At 43.5% G+C, this 18030-nt stretch overlaps 1 protein-coding gene across 4 annotated transcripts in view; it reads left to right on the forward strand.

Annotated features, from left to right (window-relative positions):
* The window catches only part of LOC143817906 (cell surface glycoprotein CD200 receptor 1-like), a 55358-nt gene that overhangs the window by 36205 nt on the left and 1123 nt on the right, over positions 1 to 18030 (forward strand). For all 4 annotated transcript variants that reach the window (XM_077299375.1, XM_077299378.1, XM_077299376.1 and 1 more), the window contains exons 3-5: positions 5685 to 5942; positions 12724 to 12820; positions 15596 to 15650. In XM_077299375.1, the coding sequence (XP_077155490.1) occupies positions 5685 to 5942; positions 12724 to 12820; positions 15596 to 15650 (410 nt within the window). The remainder of the gene's footprint in view (positions 1 to 5684; positions 5943 to 12723; positions 12821 to 15595; positions 15651 to 18030) is intronic.

Below are 18030 nucleotides of genomic sequence, written 5' to 3' on the forward strand. Positions count from 1 at the left end.
AAAAAGACGTTTCTGATATTTATTTTTTTTACTCAGAGGTTCTGTCTAGCCATAATTGCAATCTGCTGGTTGTTTTTTTTTTGTTTTGTTTTTTTTTCCTCTCCTCTTAACCCCTGAATGGCTCAGACCTCTGCTGTTGAGAAATGGATATCCAGGGTTTAGCTTCAAATCTTAATACTCTTGCCTCTAAGGTTCAAAATATCCAAGACTATGTTATACATGCTCCTATGTCTGAACCCAAGATCCCTATACCTGAGTTATTTTCTGGAGATAGATCTCGCTTTTTGAATTTTAAGCACAATTGTAAATTGTATCTTTCTCTGAGATCTCGCTCCGCTGGAGACCCCGCTCAGCAGGTTAAAATTGTTATCTCCTTGTTGCGGGGTGACCCCCAGAATTGGGCATTTGCATTGGCACCAGGGGATCCTGCGCTGCTTAATGTGGATGCGTTTTTTCTGGCACTGGGGTTGCTCTATGAGGAACCTAATTTGGAGATTCAGGCTGAAAAGGCCTTGATAGCCCTCTCTCAAGGGCATGATGAAGCTGAAATATATTGTCAAAAATTTCGAAAATGGTCTGTGCTTACTCAGTGGAATGAGTGCGCCCTGGCGGCGAATTTCAGAGAAGGTCTCTCTGACGCCGTTAAAGATGTCATGGTGGGGTTTCCTACGCCCACAGGTCTGAATGAATCCATGACTATGGCTATTCAGATTGATCGGCGTTTACGGGAGCGCAAACCTGTGCACCATTTGGCGGTGTCTTCTGAGCAGGCACCAGAGATTATGCAATGTGATAGAATTCTGTCCAGAAGTGAACGGCAGAATTATAGGCGTAAAAATGGGTTGTGCTTCTACTGTGGTGATTCTGCTCATGTTATATCAGCATGCTCTAAACGCACAAAAAAGGTTGATAAGTATTTTGCAATTGGCACCTTACAGTCTAAGTTTATTTTGTCTGTAACTTTGATCTGTTCATTATCAACTATTTCTGTGGATGCCTATGTGGATTCTGGCGCTTCCTTGAGTCTTATGGATTGGTCCTTTGCCAGACGTTGTGGGTTTAGCCTAGAGCCTTTGGAAGTTCCTATTCCTCTGAAGGGTATTGACTCCACACCTTTGGCTAGGAATAAACCACAATTCTGGACACAAGTGACTATGTGTATGACTCCTGACCATCGGGAGGTGATTCGCTTCCTTGTGTTGCATAACTTGCATGATGTCTTAGTGCTTGGATTGCCATGGTTGCAAACTCATAATCCAGTCCTCGACTGGAAAACAATGTCTGTGTTAAGTTGGGGATGTCAGGGGGCTCATGGGGAAGTACCTTTGGTTTCCATTGCTTCATCTACTCCCTCTGAAATTCCGGCATTTCTGTCTGATTTGTTGTGATGTTTTTGAGGAGCCTAAACTTAGTTCTCTCCCCCCTCACCAGGATTGCGATTGTGCTATAGACTTGATTCCGGGCAGCAAGTTTCCTAAGGGTCGTTTGTTCAATCTATCTGTGCCTGAGCATGCTGCTATGCGAGAGTATATTAAGGAGTCCTTGGAAAAGGGACATATCCGTCCATCCTCATCCCCTTTAGGAGCAGGTTTTTTTTTCGTGGGTAAAAAAGATGGCTCCCTGAGGCCCTGTATTGATTATCGCCTGTTGAATAAGATTACAGTCAAATACCAGTATCCTTTGCCACTATTGACTGATTTATTTGCTCGTATTAAAGGGGCAAAGTGGTTCTCTAAGGTTGATCTTCGGGGTGCGTATAATTTGGTGCGGATTAAGCAGGGAGATGAGTGGAAAACTGCATTTAATACGCCCGAGGGCCATTTTGAGTATTTGGTAATGCCTTTTGGTCTTTCTAATGCTCCTTCAGTCTTTCAGTCCTTTATGCACGATATTTTCCGTAAATACCTGGATAAATTTATGATTGTGTATTTGGATGATATTTTGATTTTTTCGGATGACTGGGAGTCGCATGTTCAACAGGTTAGGAAGGTTTCTCAGGTTTTGCGGTCCAATTCTCTGTTTGTAAAGGGCTCAAAGTGTATCTTTGGGGTTCAGAAGATTTCCTTTTTGGGGTATATTTTTTCCCCTTCTTCTGTTGAGATGGATCCTGTCAAGGTTCGGGCTATTTGTGATTGGACGCAGCCTACTTCCCTGAAGAGTCTTCAGAAGTTCTTGGGCTTTGCTAATTTCTATCGTCGATTTATAACTGGGTTTTCAAGTGTTGCTAAACCTCTTACTGATTTGACTAAGAAGGGTGCTGATGTTGCCAATTGGTCCTCTGCGGCTGTGGAGGCCTTTCGGGAGCTTAAGCGCCGCTTTTCCTCTGCCCCTGTGTTGCGCCAGCCTGATGTTTCGCTCCCTTTTCAGGTTGAGGTTGATGCTTCCGAGATTGGAGCGGGGGCGGTTTTGTCGCAGAAAAGTCCCGATTGCTCAGTGATGAGAACATGTGCATTCTTCTCTCGAAAGTTTTCGCCCGCCGAGCGAAATTATGATGTCGGCAATCGGGAGCTCTTGGCTATGAAGTGGGCATTTGAGGAGTGGCGTCATTGGCTTGAGGGTGCTAGACATCAGGTGGTGGTCTTGACTGATCACAAGAATCTGATTTACCTTGAGTCCGCCAGGCGTCTGAATCCTAGACAGGCGCGCTGGTCATTGTTTTTCTCTCGGTTTAATTTTGTGGTTTCATACTTGCCGGGCTCGAAAAATGTGAAGGCAGATGCTCTTTCTAGGAGTTTTGAGCCTGACTCCTCTGGTGATTCTGAGCCTACGGGTATCCTTAAGGATGGAGTGATTTTGTCTGCTGTCTCCCCAGACTTGCGACGTGCTTTGCAGGAGTTTCAGACTGATAAGCCTGATCGTTGTCCATCTGGGAGATTGTTTGTTCCAGATGAGTGGACCAGTAGAGTCATCTCAGAGGTTCATTCTTCTGTGTTGGCGGGCCACCCTGGAATTTTTGGTACCAGAGATTTGGTGGCCAGGTCCTTCTGGTGGCCTTCCCTGTCTCGGGATGTGCGTACCTTTGTACAGTCTTGTGATGTTTGTGCTCGGGCCAAGCCTTGCTGTTCTCGGGCTAGTGGATTGTTGTTGTCCTTGCCTATTCCGAAGAGGCCGTGGACGCACATCTCTATGGACTTTATCTCGGATCTCCCGGTTTCTCAGAAAATGTCTGTCATTTGGGTGGTGTGTGACCGTTTTTCTAAGATGGTTCATTTGGTACCCTTGTCCAAATTGCCTTCTTCATCGGAGTTGGTTCCTTTATTTTTTCAGAATGTGGTTCGCTTGCATGGTATCCCGGAAAACATCGTGTCTGACAGAGGATCTCAATTTGTGTCTAGGTTCTGGCGAGCGTTCTGTGCCAGGATGGGCATTGATTTGTCTTTTTCATCTGCGTTCCATCCTCAGACTAATGGCCAGACGGAGCGAACTAATCAGACCTTGGAGACATATTTGAGGTGTTTTGTGTCTGCTGATCAGGATGATTGGGTCGCCTTTTTGCCGTTGGCAGAGTTTGCCCTCAATAATCGGGCCAGTTCTGCTACTCTGGTTTCTCCTTTCTTTTGCAATTCAGGGTTTAACCCTCGTTTTTCGTCTGGTCAGGTGGAGTCTTCGGATTGTCCTGGAGTGGATTCTGTGGTGGATAGACTGCACCGGATTTGGAGTCATGTGGTGGACAATTTGAAGTTGTCTCAGGAGAAGACTCAGCAGTTTGCTAATCGTCATCGTCGTGTGGGTCATCATCTCCGTGTTGGAGACTTGGTGTGGTTGTCTTCTCGCTTTGTTCCTATGAAGGTCTCTTCTCCTAAGTTCAAACCTCGGTTCATAGGTCCTTATAAGATTTTGGAGATTCTTAATCCTGTATCTTTTCATTTGGACCTTCCAGCATCTTTCACCATTCATAATGTCTTCCATAGGTCGTTGTTGCGGAGGTACGAGGTACCGGTTGTTCCTTCTGTTGAGCCTCCTGCTCCTGTGCTGGTGGAGGGTGAATTGGAGTATGTTGTGGAGAAGATTTTGGACTCTCGTATTTCCAGACGGAGACTTCAATATCTGGTTAAATGGAAGGGATACGGTCAGGAGGATAATTCTTGGGTGACTGCCTCTGATGTTCATGCCTCTGATTTGGTTCGCGCCTTTCATAGGGCGCATCCAGATCGCCCTGGTGGTTCTCATGAGGGTTCGGTGCCCCCTCCTTAAGAGGGGGGTACTGTTGTGAATTCTGTTTTTGGGCTCCCTCTGGTGGCTACTGGTGGTACTGGTTGACTTTGGTCTTGAGTTTCCAGTGCACCTGTTTTCATCAGGAAATTGGGAGTTTCCTATTTAGTCTGGCTTCTCAGTCACTCTAGTGCTGGCAATCAATGTTACCAGAGCATCTCTGTTGCTTGCTACCTGCTCCAAGTCTGCAATTCAGCTAAGTTGAATCTTTGGCTTTTTTTTTGTGTTTGTTTTGTCCAGCATGCATTTATATTTCTTGTGCTGCTGGAAGCTCTAGTGATCTGAAATTACTACTCCGGTGTCATGAGTTGATAACGGAGTTAAGGTAGTTTCAGGATGGCTGCTTAGGGTTTTGAGGTAACCGCGAAGTCCTCTTTTGTATTTTCATCTATCTAGTCAGAGGGCCTCACTTTGCTGAAACTATATTCATACTGCGTTTGTGTTTTCCTCTTACCTAACCGTTATTACATTCCTCTTCTAGGGGTAGTTAGCTCTCCGGCTGGCGCGAGGTGTCTAGAGAATAACGTAGGCACACCCCCTGGCTATTTCTATTTGCGTGTTAGGTTCAGCATCGCGGTTACCTGAGTTACCATCTTCCTAGAGCTAGTCCGTTTTTGCCCATGTCCCTGCCATTGGGAATCATGACAGGCGGCCATCTTACAATAGCTTAAAGTACAGTCTGTTTTTTTGCTTTACAAGTGGTGTCTGAGGACACAACTTTCCTATAAAAATAAAACCCCATAAACCATTGTTTCTGCAAATGTTGTTGTGTTCAATAACAACTACATTTGACTCTGCTGTAATCAGACTTGGACTGGCCCACCAGAGAACTGGAGAATCCTACGGCGGGCCCTGCCTTCTCCTTCAGGAGAGTTCATAGTGCAAATATTGCAGCTGCTATGGGGCTATTGAGTGGGGAAGGAAGGTGGGCCCTCAGAATCAAATCCTCTGGGGGGCCAAATGTTCTTCAGTCTGACACTGACTGCAATCCACAGTACAAAGGAGCAAGTACATCAGACTTGTATCACATTAATAATGACATATCATACAATGTAAGATGAAGACATTGCAGTCAGTATTCAGGAGGTGCCGACGTCTTCATCACGCCTTTATATCTGCAGAATTGTGAGTTCAGCTCTGGAGAATAATACTCGAAATCTGCTAGGCCACTTCAATAGGAGTCAGGTAACCATATGAAAGGCAAAGTGAATCTCAGGATGTAAAACTTTCAGAAATGTGAAGCTTGAACTTCATGGAACCCAAATTCAAAATATGTACCAAGACTGCCCCCTACTGCCTTAGTGTGCAATTATCATGATATTCACATTTGCGCTACTATGCATTGGACTCTTTTCTTCTAATGGGGCAGATTGGCCTTCGGGACTGCTCACTAGGGTCCAGATTAGATTTTATCTTTTGTAGCGGCAACAATCAGTATTCTTCTTTTTTATTTTTTTAATTTATACTTTCAGCCGAACCTTTTGTAACAATAAATGTGGATGAAAATGGTCACCAGGAGTGCCACGCAATTGGTGGGAATCCAGCGGCCAATATCTCATGGACTCCAGAATCTGAAGACAAAGTAGAGACTTGGAACAAAATAGAAATTAACGGAACCACGACCGTATTCAGCTCATACAATACATCCAACATCACAGAAGTCACCTGCATCGTGTCTCATCCGACCTTCCCAAATCCTATACAAAGACGCTTATCGAGACTTGTTTTGGGTTTGTATCAAGTGTTTCATTATGTTTCTTAAGGAGGTTGTCCACTATTTGCCCAACCCCTTCTTAGATGGTGCAAACACAAGCCAGAGGTCAATCAAGTCATCACAAGTCTGGCAGATCTGTAAGAAATATTACTTGGGTAGAGTGGACCTTGTCTGTTTTGTAGGATACAATGACTCTTGGTTTCTTAAATAATTTGTCATTTTTGTATTTTTTTTAAAGAGTGATTCCTTCTTTCTGGTTGTTGTGAGGTCATTTTCCTGGTGATGAATGGAAAGTGTCAATATCAAAACAAAGAAAACCCGGCGCACACCCAGGAACATTGTAAAAAAGCCGGGGTGCAATAGGTAGAGGACAACAATTGAAAAAATAGAAGACAAAGCACTACCATAGTATGCACACCGCAGTAATAATAATATGAGAAAAAGATCCACTTTATTAGTACACAGTTAAAACATAATTAAAATGAACACACAACTGTTGCCATCCCAGGCATATATCATGACCCCAATACACAACCTGGTACACGATAATACATATGCAGAGAATACATATACATACATATGGAATATCTCCCTCCCTCAATGGCTAATGGGGTACCCAGGGTAAACCATCCAAAAAGAAAAAGCAATACTGGCATGAAATGGCTGTATATAAAGGGCGCTAGTAATACGGCAAACCCCAGATTACCTATAACAACCCATGTACCTACAACCCTAAATATGGATAATCCATACATGTACCATGAGAAGAGAAAATCACCAAAGTAATATGAACCTGAAGAGAAGCAGGTTAGAGGACCCGGGACGGACCACAGACCATGGCCCCACACGTATCGCCTCAAAGATGAGGCTTCGTCAGGGGAAGTGAAGGAAAACCATCCAAACGTGGATATATATACAAGATTATAATGCCTAATAGCCCACTGGTGTGGACGCCGTGATCCATCCAAGGCAGAAGTAGCACAAGCCACCGATGCTGTGATCCATCTCAAGGCGGAAGTGGTAAAAGCCGCCCGTGCAATACTGCTGCGAAGTAAGGAATGTACTGCGCAAGCGTGCATTGGAACGCAACGAGAAAGGGTGCACAGCTGCCGGCTGAGCCGCAAGCTTGGCGCCCGAGCATGCGCGATATAGACCACAACCGCGCAAGCGCAATAAAAGAGAGGAGGAAAATAACTTGTCATCTGTGGCACGGAGTAGACGGCAGGGAAAATTGAACACCGCGGACATCAATACAAAGCTCATGATAAAGCGTTGCACCCAAATTGTGTATCATACAACATGAAGGGAGATACTATCAAAACCAGTATAAGCACAAAAAACCCCGCACATTAAAGAAAGGGGAGGGGGGAGAAGGACAATAGAACACGAGCATGAATGGGGGCGAAAGCAATATGTACATATGGATTACGGGAAGCATAACCCATACCAACCACACTCATACAACACACCCATACCTGCACACCATCCCCGGGGACCACATATACCAAAACAAACCATCCCACTCCAAAATAAATAATAACATATAAAGCCACAAATAATAATCATAATCCTTAATGTAGCAGCTTTATTGTGAGTCAATGAAAGGAATGAGATAAAAAGACCCTTAACATATGAAAGGGCAGCCCTTTTCCTCCATAAATTCCATTTTACTATGAAGGCCTGCGGCGCAAAGTCTCCTCTTACCAGTTGTTGTAGAGATGTGTCTGCTCCTAGAACTCTGTGTGGCATTGACCTGGTCTCTAATCTGAGCTGCTGTTAACCTGCGATTTCTGAGGCTGGTGACTCGGATAAACTTATCCTCAGAAGCAGAGGTGACTCTTGGTCTTCCTTTCCTGGGGCGTTCCTCATGTGAGCCAGTTTCTTTGTAGCACTTGATGCTTTTTGCCACTGCACTTGGGGACACTTTCAAAGTTTTCCCAATTTTTCTGACTGACTGACCTTCATTTCTTAAAGTAATGATGGCCACTCGTTTTTCTTTACTTACCTGCTTTTTTCTTGCCATAATACAAATTCTAACAGTCTATTCAGTAGGACTATCAGCTGTGTATCCACCAGACTTCTGCACAACACAACTGATGGTCCCAACCTCATTTATAAGGCAAGAAATCCCACTTATTAAACCTGACAGGGCACACCTGTGAAGTGAAAACCATTCCCGGTGACTACCTCTTGAAGCTCATCAAGAGAATGCCAAGAGTGTGCAAAGCAGTCATCAAAGCAAAAGGTGGCTACTCTGAAGACCCTAGAATATAAGACATAATTTCAGTTGTTTCACACTTTTTTGTTAAGTATATAATTCCACATGTGTTAATTCATAGTTTTGATGCCTTCAGTGTGAATGTACAATTTTCATAGTCATGAAAATACAGAAAAATCTTTCAATGAGAAGGTGTGTCCAAGCTTTTGGTCTGTACTGTATATTGTTATGGGTACGGACCCCAACTCATTCCAAATGAGCTCTATAGGGTGCAAATCAGGTGATTGGCTTGGCCATTGCAACAGGCGAACATTTTTCTTTGCTAACCAATTTGACTAAATTGGATATGTGCTTAGGATCATTGTCTTGCTGTAATTTCCAGCCTTTGCCTACTTTGGTTTTACCATATGGCGGCATTACATTCTCCAGTATGTCCTTGTACATGGTAGCATTCATATTTCCATCAATTCTATGCAGAGGGCCAATGGCAGGTGCATAAAGCAGCCAGAAACCATGACATTGCTACCACCATGTTTCCCTGTAGGCGTTTGTTACCTTACATCATTAAATTTCCAGTTGGGTGGTATATATAATGCTTGCCATCACTACTAAACAGATTGAACTTCGATTCATCTAACATGTGTCTCTTTCCATTGGCCTTGTTCTTTGGCAAACTCAAGTTGGACCTTCCAGTTATTTGCAGAGATGAAAAGCTTCTTGACTGGACCTAGTGCTTTCACCTGCAGCTCTTAGCCATTGCCCCCACTTTGAGTCCAAATTCTTTGTTCATTTTGTGTGAAATTTGTGCAGAACTTTTATGGACGTCAGATACTGACTTTTTCTTAATAATGTGATCAACTTTGGAGGAAATTTTCCGTGGTCGTCCACTAGATTTGTCAGATGTTCCATAACCTTCTTTTTCTTTCTTTATTATACTTGACACTTGACTCTGAGAACAGCTGAATTCCATAGTTCGCTCTTTTTGACTTTTGTCTCACTTGACTCATAATAAGCTTCCTGATATCTGGTGATAAATTTGGCTGTCTCTGCCATGTTTTAACCGAAAAACACACACACAAAAAAAAAACAAATTTAGGCAAAATTCGACTACCCATGAAAAAATATGCAAAACATTTGGCCCAGCAAATGTTGAAAACTAATAAAGGGAAAAAACAGGGTCAAACACAATTTTCATCCTTATAGCTGACAACCATTTGTCTCCAGTTTACTAAAATCAACAGGAATATGGCATCACTACAACCAGACAGAAGTAATTAAAATGCAAAACGTTTGGTCATTACTAGGGTTGAGCGAAACGGGTCGGCCATTTTCAGAAGTTGCCAACTTTTGGCAAAGTCGGGTTTCATGAAACCCGACCCCTGTGTGGGGTCGGCCATGAGGTCGGCGATCTTCTGAATCTGGTATCGGAATTCCGATACTGAGTTCCGATATGTTTGCAATATCGGAAATCGGTATCGGAATGCATATTTAAGTGTAAAATAAAGAATCAAAATAAAAAATATTGATATACTCACCCTCGGACGCGCCCTGGTACTAACTGGCAGCCTTCCTTCCTAAGAATGAGCGCGTGAATGACCTGCGGTGACATCACGGCTTGTGATGGGTCGCGTGAGCGGTCACATGGGCGGCCGCGACCAATCACAAGCCGTGACGTCATCTAAGGCCCTTCACGCGCTCATTCTTAAGAAGGAAGGCAGCCGGAAAGAAGCAGGGCGCGTCCGAGGGTGAGTATATACCTAATAGGAATATACTCACCCTCGGCTTCTTTCCGGCAGCCTTCCTTCTTAAGAATGAGCGCGTGAAGGGCCTTAGATGATGTCACGGCTTGTGATTGGTCGCGTGAGCGGTCACATGGGCGGCCCCGACCAATCACAAGCCGTGACGTCATCTAAGGCCCTTCACGCGGTCATTCTTAAGAAGGAAGGCAGCCGGAAAGAAGCAGGGCGCGTCCGAGGGTGAGTATATACCTAATAGGAATATACTCACCCTCGGCTTCTTTCCGGCAACCTTCCTTCCTAAGAATGAGCGCGTGAAGGGCCTTAGATGACGTCACGGCTTGTGATTGGCCGCGTGAGCGGTCACATGGGCGGCCGCGACCAATCACAAGCCGTGATGTCATCTAAGGCCATTCACGCGCTCATTCTTAAGAAGGAAGGCAGCCGGAAAGAAGCAGGGCGCGTCCGAGGGTGAGTATATACCTAATAGGAATATACTCACCCTCGGCTTCTTTCCGGCAGCCTTCCTTCCTAAGAATGAGCGCGTGAAGGGCCTTAGATGACGTCACGGCTTGTGATTGGTCGCTACCGCCCATGTGACCGCTCATGCGACCAATCACAAGCCGCGAAGTCATCTAAGGACTTTCAAGCGCTCATTCTTATGAACGGAAGCTGGCGGTTAGTACCAGGGCGCGTCCGAGGGTGAGTATATCAATATTTTTTATTTTGATTCTTTATTTTACACTTAAATATGGATCCCAGGGCCTGAAGGAGAGTTTCCTCTCCTTCAGACCCTGGGAACCATAGTATCCCATTGCACTGCATTGGGTTTCGTGTTTCGGCCGACCCCGACCCCGACTTTTTTATAGGATCGGCCGATTTCACTCGACCCGACTTTTGAGAAAGTCGGGTTTCGTGAAACCCGACCCGATCCTATAAAAATAAAAGTCGCTCAACCCTAGTCATTACTGTAAGTGCTGCTGTTCTCCTGAATCTGGCGATGTCCTTCTTTTCTTCCTGAGCCTCTATGTTCCTCAGATATGGCTAAACCAAAGAAACGAGCCGGCACACGTTATGTTAGTATAAGTGCAATGTGTATGAGCACGTTCACACTGTGGCCATTAACAGACAGAACCTAGGATAAAAATAATGAGCAAATACCCTGCCGTAATTAAATTAATAATATCTATATTCTATGATTAACCCCTTAACCACCAGAGGTATTTTCATTTTTACGTTTTAGTTTTTTTGCTCCCCTTCTTCTTTATTTTTCTGTCAAAATGGCCATGTGAGGGCTTGTTTTTTGCAGGACAAGTTGTATTTTTGAATGACTCAATTGGTTTTAACATATCTTATACTGGAAAACGGGGAAAAAAAGTGCTGTGAAATTGCAAAAAAAAGTGCAATCCCACAGTCGTTTTTTTTTTTTGTTTCACCATGTTCACTAAATGCAAAAACTGACCTGCCAATTTGATTCTCCGGGTCATTACGAGTTCATAGACACCAAACATGTCTAGGTTCTTTTTTATCTAAGTGGTGAAAAAAATTCCAAATTTTGTTAAAAGCAAACAAAACAAATTGCGCCATTTTCCAATACCCGTAGCGTCTTCCCTTTTCGTGATCTGGGGTCTGGTGAGGGCTTATTTTTTGTGCGCCAAGCTTTCGTTTTTAATGATACCATTTTTGTGCAGATACATTCTTTTGCTCACTCATTATTGCATTTTAATGCAATGTTGTGGCGACCAAAAAAACGTAATTCTGGTGTTTTGACTGTTCTAGCTATACCGTTTAGCGATCAGATTAATTTTTTTTTTATTGATATATATTGGGGCGATTCTGAATGCGACGATACCAAATATGTGTAGGTTAGATTTTTTTTTTTATTGTTTTATTTTGAATGGGGCGAAAGTGGGGTGATTTGAAATTTTATTTATTTTTATATTTTTTAAAACATTTTTTTTTACTTTTGGCATGCTTCAATATTCTCCATGGGATATTAGAAGCTGCCATAACCGATCTGCTCAGCTACATACAGGTGATGATCAAATCGCCTGTATGTAGCAGTATAACTCACTTGCTATGAGCGCTGACCAACGAGCGGTGCTCATAGCAATCCGGCAGTGACAACCATAGAGGTCTGCAGGAGACCTCTGGTTGTCATGCCAACTCATTGGTGACCCACAATTACGTGACGGGGGGTCACCGATGGGCAGATTTCTGGCGCAGTTGCTGGAAGCGCATGTTAAATGCCGCTGTCAGCGTTTGACAGAGGCATTTAACAGGTTAATAACTGCAGGTGAATCGCGATTCCACCCTTGGCTGTTCCAGGCACATGTCAGCTGTTCAAAACAGCTGACATGTGCTGGGAAAGTTGTGGGCTCACTGCCAGAGCCCACATCAAAGGGGCGATTTCTGACATCGGCATAGGAAAGGGGTGAAAGCAGTTAGATTACTGGTCTGCAGTCACTTTATGTGACTGCAGACTTGTAAATCCTCACATTGTGCGATTCTTCCAGCCACATTCCGACTAGACATTTCCGGCCTCGCTCTATATCCTTGCATTGAGCGAGGCTGCACACATCTAGTCAGCATGTGATAATATATATGCAAATCAGATACTTGCAGTAACGCGTCCCCAGCGCTGACACCAGAGTATCCTCGCAGCGCTCGGTGCACTCAATGTGAGGATTCACAAGTCTGCAGTCACATGGAGTGACTCCAGACTTGTACCCTAAGGCTGGATAACCTCTTTAAAGCTTGGGTTACATGGGTTGGTACTGAAAACCCCTAATGCAGATGTATTTCATATTCTATTTTTACCTTTCTTCTTTTTTTTATTAAAGGTGCCGGACCAAATCACTTAATCTTAAGCGTAAGCTTAATATTAGTCTTTGTGCTGTTTCTTGGGATCCTTCTGTTCTGGCAGCGATCATATATCAGGTATTTCTACTGAAATCTAATATTTCTTAGCTATTTGGTATAAGATTAATATCAAGTGACAGCAAAGACACTTATTAAAGAGGCTCCTAAGTGGACAATAAAAAGGTTTAGATGTGTCTCAAAGAAGGTGGCTAGTTTGGTTAAGCTATTGAAATTAGCAATCAAACATCCTCCTTCACACATGGCACTAATAACATCTACATCTAACTGGCAGGGGTGCCGGGTGTCGCTCCCCCACCGGTCAGATGTTGATGACCTATCCTAAGGGTAGGTCATCAATGTAAAGGTCCTTGAGTAAATATCAAAATATACCCCAAAAGTGTCTCCTTTCAGTCTCTTTATACTTGTGCCATAATCGCAAACTATCACTTTACAAGAGCGTACTATGGGTAATAAGTTGTTGATCACTGGGGATCCCTCCATTAGGACCACACTTATGAGAACAAGTCCCTCATTTCAGTAGAGAAATGACAGAACATCTTGCACTGCTGTTCCATTCAAAGTTTATGAAGCTCATGCTGGACTCACCTCACGTTTCACCCCACTTTTGAGATTGCTATAGAGGCTTCCACCAAAAAACAGCATTTTTATGGAATCCCTGTGTCATGCTCCAGAGTTTGAACCCTTGAACCTGTGTTTTGTGGTTGGCTACTCTTTACCCCGAGCCACAGCAGACACACCTTTTTCTGGGTGTTTGAGTTCTGCTATTTTGTCTGCAGTCTGTTTAGCATAAAACAGGTGTTTTCATTTCTCTGCCCTATCACCTTTCAGGTGCGTCTTTATATTCTGCTGGCATTTCCTGCTGGTGATATTCTCATTTGAGTGTTCAGCCATTCTGCTGTAGTTAAAAGGCAGTCACTGTATTTCCAGCTACGATTTATCTCTTTGCTCTTTCTGTTTTTTTGCTCTGCACCTAGCTTATGTTTCTTTTTAGGAAGAAGGAGCAATATAATAGAACAGTGTGTACTTTATATTTTATTTCGTATTTCATGGTTTATTTTATTCACTCTGGGATCTTTCCTTTTTTCAGCACCCTTTCCCCTTTGCAGGTAATTCACACTCTGCTCTGCCCTCCGATTCTTTAGGATGAATGTGATGCACTGTATGGTCTGTTAGGCAGCAAGGGTTCGAGTTGATGTCTTCTAATCTGTGGTTAGGGCAATCTCTGCTCATGCAGGAACCACTAGGGACTGTGGGGTCAGGGTCTGTAGTCTATACAGTGTTACACTGAGTCACTTCTCAAGGCCAATAAGTGAGACAGGATAGTCAGGAGTCCAAGGTCAAAAGCCAGGAAGTTACATCGTAAATAGAAGGAAGAGACAAAGACATAGTCAGGTTATGTTTTGAGGTCAGAATACCAGGAAAATAGTGGATCAGAGCACAAGGGGTTAAATAGACAGATAGTCAGAATGAGGTCCAAGGTCAGGCAACCAAGTTCTACAAACAGAATTCAAGGCACAGAGAGACAAACCACACAGTAGCTGAATGTTTGTCTGGCAGAGGTCTGAGAGTAACAGCCCAGTTAAGTAGCTTGGCAATCACCTGAGTTAATGAACACCTGGAGACAGCCAGCACCTCCCAGTCTCAGATTGGACGGCTGAGCTGTCAATCAACACACTGACAGCTGAGCATGCCCCTGCACCAGCCTGGATGACTGAGCTGTCAATCAAAGTACCGACAGCTTCAGCACGCCCCTGTACCAGATAGGATGGCTGGCTGTCAGTAACTGCATCCCAGACACATTGAGGGGAGGAACCAGCAGGGTCAGTTGCAGTATTTAGATTTACCTATTATCCCGAGTGAGTAGCTACACTAGCATAACACCCTGATGGATCACACAAGTCACTTTGTGCTCCCCCTGGTCTCTTTGGTAGACAGCACTTTTCAGACACCAAGGCCAGACACAGTGCAAAGTGTCTCCAGCTGCCTCATTATAGTAAATGGCTCTGCAAGGGCTCCATTGAAGAGGTTTAGGCTGAATCTCCTTTTATGGTGCTTCAAATATAAGCTCCCAACAAAGGCTTGAAAATAGGGTCAAACATGATTTTAACCCAACCTAAGGACTCATTCTGATGCATGGACTGACCGTAGTTCTCCTGACCCGAGCGTGACAGTCTACCATCCCATAACCCTGGTATGTGAGCCATGTCAAACTTCACAAGTAGAAATGTTAACCCTCAGATGCCAGTCAGAGACCTCTTATACAGCCAAATCAGATCTCATGATTTGCACTGATGAAGGAACAACACCCTGAAACGTGTTTGCAAATTAAGATTCTGAATTGGCTTTTATCCTAGATCATGTGAGAAGGCTCGTTAAAGAGTCAATATTGACTTTTAGGATTGCTACTTTCAATAGGTGGCACTAGAGCTCAAATCCTCTTCCTCTTTGAAAAGACGATTTGAATAGTCTCATAGAAATACACAAAGCTGTCATGCTCCAGTCAAGAGAACAACGGCCAGTCCGTGCATTATGGTCCAATCTCATACGATTGGCACGGACATTTGGAAGACTCCTATGGATACAGACGAGTTCTGTACTTGGTTATTTCCAGCAGCTCCATCAACTGTCAGTGCACAACTGACCACTGTTGCGAGAAAACTGGGGGACCCCAATCTCATAATTTCAAGGGTTATGAAGTCGTAGGACCCCAAGTGATCAGCACCTTATGGATAGGTGGTAAGCCCTGATTATAGCACAACATTTTTGACACCTGACTGAAAATTTCTATGACCAGATCCTCCCAAAACATCACCATCATTTTCTACTCTCCAGAACTTGTCTCAGCGTTAATACCAACAGTCCCACGATGCAAGAAAATCCCGTCATGGTAAGAATTTATTTATTATCATTACTTTTCACTGTATTTTACTTGAATTCTGGAATATTGGAATAGCGCACTGGCTTTGTCACAGTTTGTATAAAAGACAGGTGAAAAGGCTTTATTAAATTGAAGGGTGAAAAAAACAACAGATGTGAAAGACTATTGGCCTCAATTGTAATTTTCTAACTGATCATCGCACGTTGTAAACCATTGAGACTCTAGATTTCACATTTCCAAATCAATTTTTGTCAACTTAAAGAGACTATTGTACGGAATCAAAACAGTTCTGCCTCCGAGGTGCATGAGCCCTAAGCATGATTTCACACCCCATTAATGCCCTTGTTGACATCCATCAACAATATATTACTGTATGGGGTGGATACAGGAGCTTAAACAGCTCCATATAGCTCAAGTGCTGGCTGTGTAATACAGTCGACACCCAAGATCGGAGCTAGCACCAGTTGCAGCATTTTAGTCTCCTAGAAGCCTATGTCAATCATGACATATACATTTTTGAGGGTAGGTATTGGGGGTGTCAACTTTGATGCCCATCGTCTACCCCCCGTGATGAGATTGGGGATGCTGGTGTGCTGGTGGGCTGTAATTACTGAATGCATCCTTGTCCGTCATGTTTTTACACCTCGATATCATTCTGTAACCAATCAGGCAATCATATAACCATATGTTCAACACCTTTAAGAATGTTAATTAAGAATAGCAAAAGCATCAATGAGTATATAGTAAACATATGTACGGTATTTTTATATATATATATATATATATATATATATATATATATATACACAGTACAGACCAAAAGTTTGGACACACCGTCTCATTTAAAGATTTTTCTGTATTTTCATGACTATGAAAATTGCACATTCACACTGAAGGCATCAAAACTATGAATTAACACATGTGGAATTATATACTTAACAAAAAAGTGTGAAACAACTGAAATGATGTCTTATATTCTAGGTTCTTCAAAGTAGCCACCTTTTGCTTTGATGACTGCTTTGCACACTCTTGGCATTCTCTTGATGAGCTTCAATAGGTAGTCACCGGGAATGGTCTTCCATCAATCTTGAAGGAGTTCCCAGAGATGCTTAGCACTTGTTGGGCCTTTTGCCTTCACTCTGCGGTCCAGCTCACCCCAAACAATCTCGAGTGGGCTCAGGTCTGGTGACTGTGGAGGCCAGGTCATCTCCTTCTTGGTCAAATAGCCCTTACACAGCCTGGAGGTGTGTTTGGGGTCATTGTCCTGTTGAAAAATAAATGATGGTCCAACTAAACGCAAACCGGATGGAATAGCATGCCGCTGCAAGATGCTGTGGTAGCCATGCTGGTTCAGTATGCCTTAAATTTTGAATAAATCCCCAACAGTGTCACCAGCAAAGCACCCCCACACCATCACACCTCCTCCTCCATGCTTCACGGTGGGAACCAGGCATGTAGAGTCCATCCGTTCACCTTTTCTGAGTCGCACAAAGACACGGTGGTTGGAACCAAAGATCTCAAATTTGGACTCCTCAGACCAAAGCACAGATTTCCACTGGACTAATGTCCATTCCTTGTGTTCTTTTGTGTTCTTTAGCCCAAACAAGTCTCTTCTGCTTGTTGCCTGTCCTTAGCAGTGGTTTCCTGGCACCTATTTTACCATGAAGGCCTGCTGCACAAAGTCTCCTCTTAACAGTTGTTGTAGAGATGTGTCTGCTGCTAGAACTCTGTGTGGCATTGACCTGGTCTCTAATCTGAGCTGCTGTTAACCTGCGATTTCTGAGGCTGGTGACTCGGATAAACTTATCCTCAGAAGCAGAGGTGACTCTTGGTCTTCCTTTCCTGGGGCGTTCCTCATGTGAGCCAGTTTCTTTTTAGCGCTTGATGGCTTTTGCCACTGCACTTGGGGACACTTTCACAGTTTTCCCAATTTTTCGGACTGACTGACCTTCATTTCTTAAAGTAATGATGGCCACTCGTTTTTTCTTTACTTAGCTGCTTTTTTCTTGCCATAATCCAAATTCTAACAGTCTGTTCAGTAGGACTATCAGCTTTGTATCCACCAGACTTCTGCACAACACAACTGATGGTCCCAACCCCATTTATAAGACAAGAAATCCCACTTATTAAACCTGACAGGGCACACCTGTGAAGTGAAAACCATTCCCGGTGACTACCTCTTGAAGCTCATCAAGAGAATGCCAAGAGTGTGCAAAGCAGTTATCAAAGCAAAAGGCGGCTACTGTGAAGAACCTAGAATATAAGACATAATTTCAGTTGTTTCACACTTTTTTGTTAAGTATATAATTCCACATGTGTTAATTCATAGTTTTGATGCCTTCAGTGTAAATGTACAATTTTCATAGTCATGAAAATACAGAGAAATCTT

The sequence above is a fragment of the Ranitomeya variabilis genome, chromosome 3 (assembly GCF_051348905.1).
Source record: "Ranitomeya variabilis isolate aRanVar5 chromosome 3, aRanVar5.hap1, whole genome shotgun sequence".
In the NCBI taxonomy this organism is placed as follows: domain Eukaryota; kingdom Metazoa; phylum Chordata; class Amphibia; order Anura; family Dendrobatidae; genus Ranitomeya; species Ranitomeya variabilis.